Below are 2,188 nucleotides of genomic sequence, written 5' to 3'. Positions count from 1 at the left end.
GGGATGAAGGTGAGTCCTTTGCTGAGGACTGATCGTTCGTCCTCAGTGAGGGGGAGGTCTGGGGGGCTGGTGAAAACTCAGCAGGGTAACCATCAGAACGGTGTTCCGGATGGTGGGAAGTGCGGAACAACTGGGTCATGGCCTCAGGAAATGTGGAAACTGCAGAACAATAGAAGTAAAGGCTGCATTTTCTGAACATTGTGTGCTTAAAAAAAACAGCTGAAAATGAATTACAGGCCTACATTGGAGATTCAGCCCCCAGAATAGGTCTGGGAAACACAATGTAAAAATTCAGGAACTGGACATTTTTCCAAACCAACAACTGCTGAAATAAGTGGTGCTGGAAAGGCAAAGCAGGTCAGGCAGCATTCAGGAGCAGGAGTCGATGTTTCGAGTAGAAGCTCTTCATCAGCATCTTCATTCCTCTCAACTCTCCTGCTCCTCGGATGCTGCCTGACCAGCGATACTTTTCCAACCCCACACCATCCGACTCTGATCTCCAGCATCTGCTGTCCTCACTTTCTACAAAACTGACACAAGACACACTCACTTGTCACAACAATATCAACAGGTTGACTCAGAGAGCTGGGTGACCATTGCTCTGCCACCTCAGGCCGATAGGAACATTGATAGCTCCCTTGGTCGCTGGTGGTGACGTTTTCAGTGACATATGTGAGGGCTCCTTGTCCGATGATGAGAGAATTCGAATCCTTCAACAACTCCAGATGTCCAGTCAAGTTGCTGTGTGGAACTGTGCAATTAATAGTGAGTGAATCTCCAGCCACGTAGAGTGCCAATGAAGGGCTGACAGAGATTGTCGGCTCCGGTGAAGGATCTAAAATCAGCATAGGAGATATCAGAAATCTGCAATTGTATACTGTCTGATTAATGTGTGGGGTGTTCTTGTTATTGCCAACTATAAAGGGTAGAGTCTCAATCATGTGATTGGTGAACCGTTTGCCACTCTGTTTAATGTCACTGTATTTTAAATCTCCTGAAACATGAGGAATGTAGAATGATAGAAACTGAGTGCCAGAATAGGCCTTTTGGCCTTTTTAGAGTGCTCCAACATTCAAAATGGTCACACCTGATCAGTTAGCTCAGCATCTTTGTTCGTACGAGTCTTTATTCCCTTGCTGTGTCTTTAGCTCCACCCACATTGACGCTACGTCATCCGAGATGAAATAACTTCCAAACGTTTCCCCCTTTCATCTCTGATTAAAGGTACTACCCCACCAGCCTTTCTCTCACTGCTGTCTCTCTCTCTCTCTAGCCGACCCTCTTTCTCTCGTTCCAAATTCTCAAATATCTCCGAATCTTAAGAAACCTTTTCTGATCTCCTGTAAGCATGTTTCTGATATGTCTATGATATCCGATTCATTAATTTAGATTTGCACTGTCGTATTGTCCACTTTATTCCAAGTGGTTCAAGCGTAATGCTTAATAGACTTAAATCCTTTAAGTTTGATCTGTGATCATATTTCCTCACACTTTCTTGCTTCCTCAGGGTAATACAACACACACATCATGTCCCTTCCTTGTATTAACTGAAGCAATCTACACCATCACTAACCTACAATCCTCCATTCTTCTTAGCTTTAATGTTCTAATTTACCAGGCAACTGAACTACATCGCGGATAGTTTCATTCAACATCTGATCCACAGCTCATGTTTTACAATTCACTAGGAGTCTGGTTCCAGCACGTTCCAGGTGGAGCACGTCCTTTGGGAATAGCTGCCTCGACCCCAGTATTGGTGCAGATATCCAATGGGTTTCAACACAATTCTCACGGTCACCAAACATTGAGCCATGCAGTTATTTCTTTCATTTTGTTGACCCTGAGTCAACTCGTGGTTCATTAAGTTTTTAGTTTTTCGTTTATTGCTTTTGAATTTAGCCATATGCTATTAATAATCTTTAAGGTAACCAATCTTGCCCCGCATTTCGCAATCTTCACTGTGATTGCCCATTCTATCTGGGAACTGAGTTGTACAGAAGATGTCCATTCAGTTATTCAGCTGGGCTCTTACCTGGGAAACAGATTACTCCTGCATCCTCACCATGACCACAGTTGTGGGTTCCCCAACCAGGGAAGGAGCAAGACCGGAGATGGGACTCTGTCCCCTTGCAGGAAACGTCATCCATCCAAATATTGCCGGTACCTTGTCCAAACCGAGCACTACCAT

At 44.4% G+C, this 2,188-nt stretch overlaps 1 protein-coding gene across 2 annotated transcripts in view; it reads right to left on the bottom strand.

The window, feature by feature from the left end:
* LOC122544262 (carcinoembryonic antigen-related cell adhesion molecule 1-like) overlaps window positions 1-2,179 on the bottom strand; it is an 18,906-nt gene extending 16,727 nt beyond the window's left edge. For both annotated transcript variants that reach the window (XR_006310304.1, XM_043683339.1), the window contains exons 1-2: window positions 2,033-2,179; window positions 551-835 (exon numbers count right to left, since the gene is read on the bottom strand). Coding sequence is in view for 1 of the 2 variants with exons in the window: in XM_043683339.1 (XP_043539274.1) it covers window positions 551-835; window positions 2,033-2,147 (400 nt within the window). In the remaining variant the exon portion in view is untranslated. The remainder of the gene's footprint in view (window positions 1-550; window positions 836-2,032) is intronic.
* Window positions 2,180-2,188: the final 9 nt, after the last annotated feature.

The sequence above is a fragment of the Chiloscyllium plagiosum genome, chromosome 47 (genome assembly GCF_004010195.1).
Source record: "Chiloscyllium plagiosum isolate BGI_BamShark_2017 chromosome 47, ASM401019v2, whole genome shotgun sequence".
Lineage (NCBI taxonomy): Eukaryota > Metazoa > Chordata > Chondrichthyes > Orectolobiformes > Hemiscylliidae > Chiloscyllium > Chiloscyllium plagiosum.
This window is presented reverse-complemented; position numbering and strand designations above follow the sequence as displayed.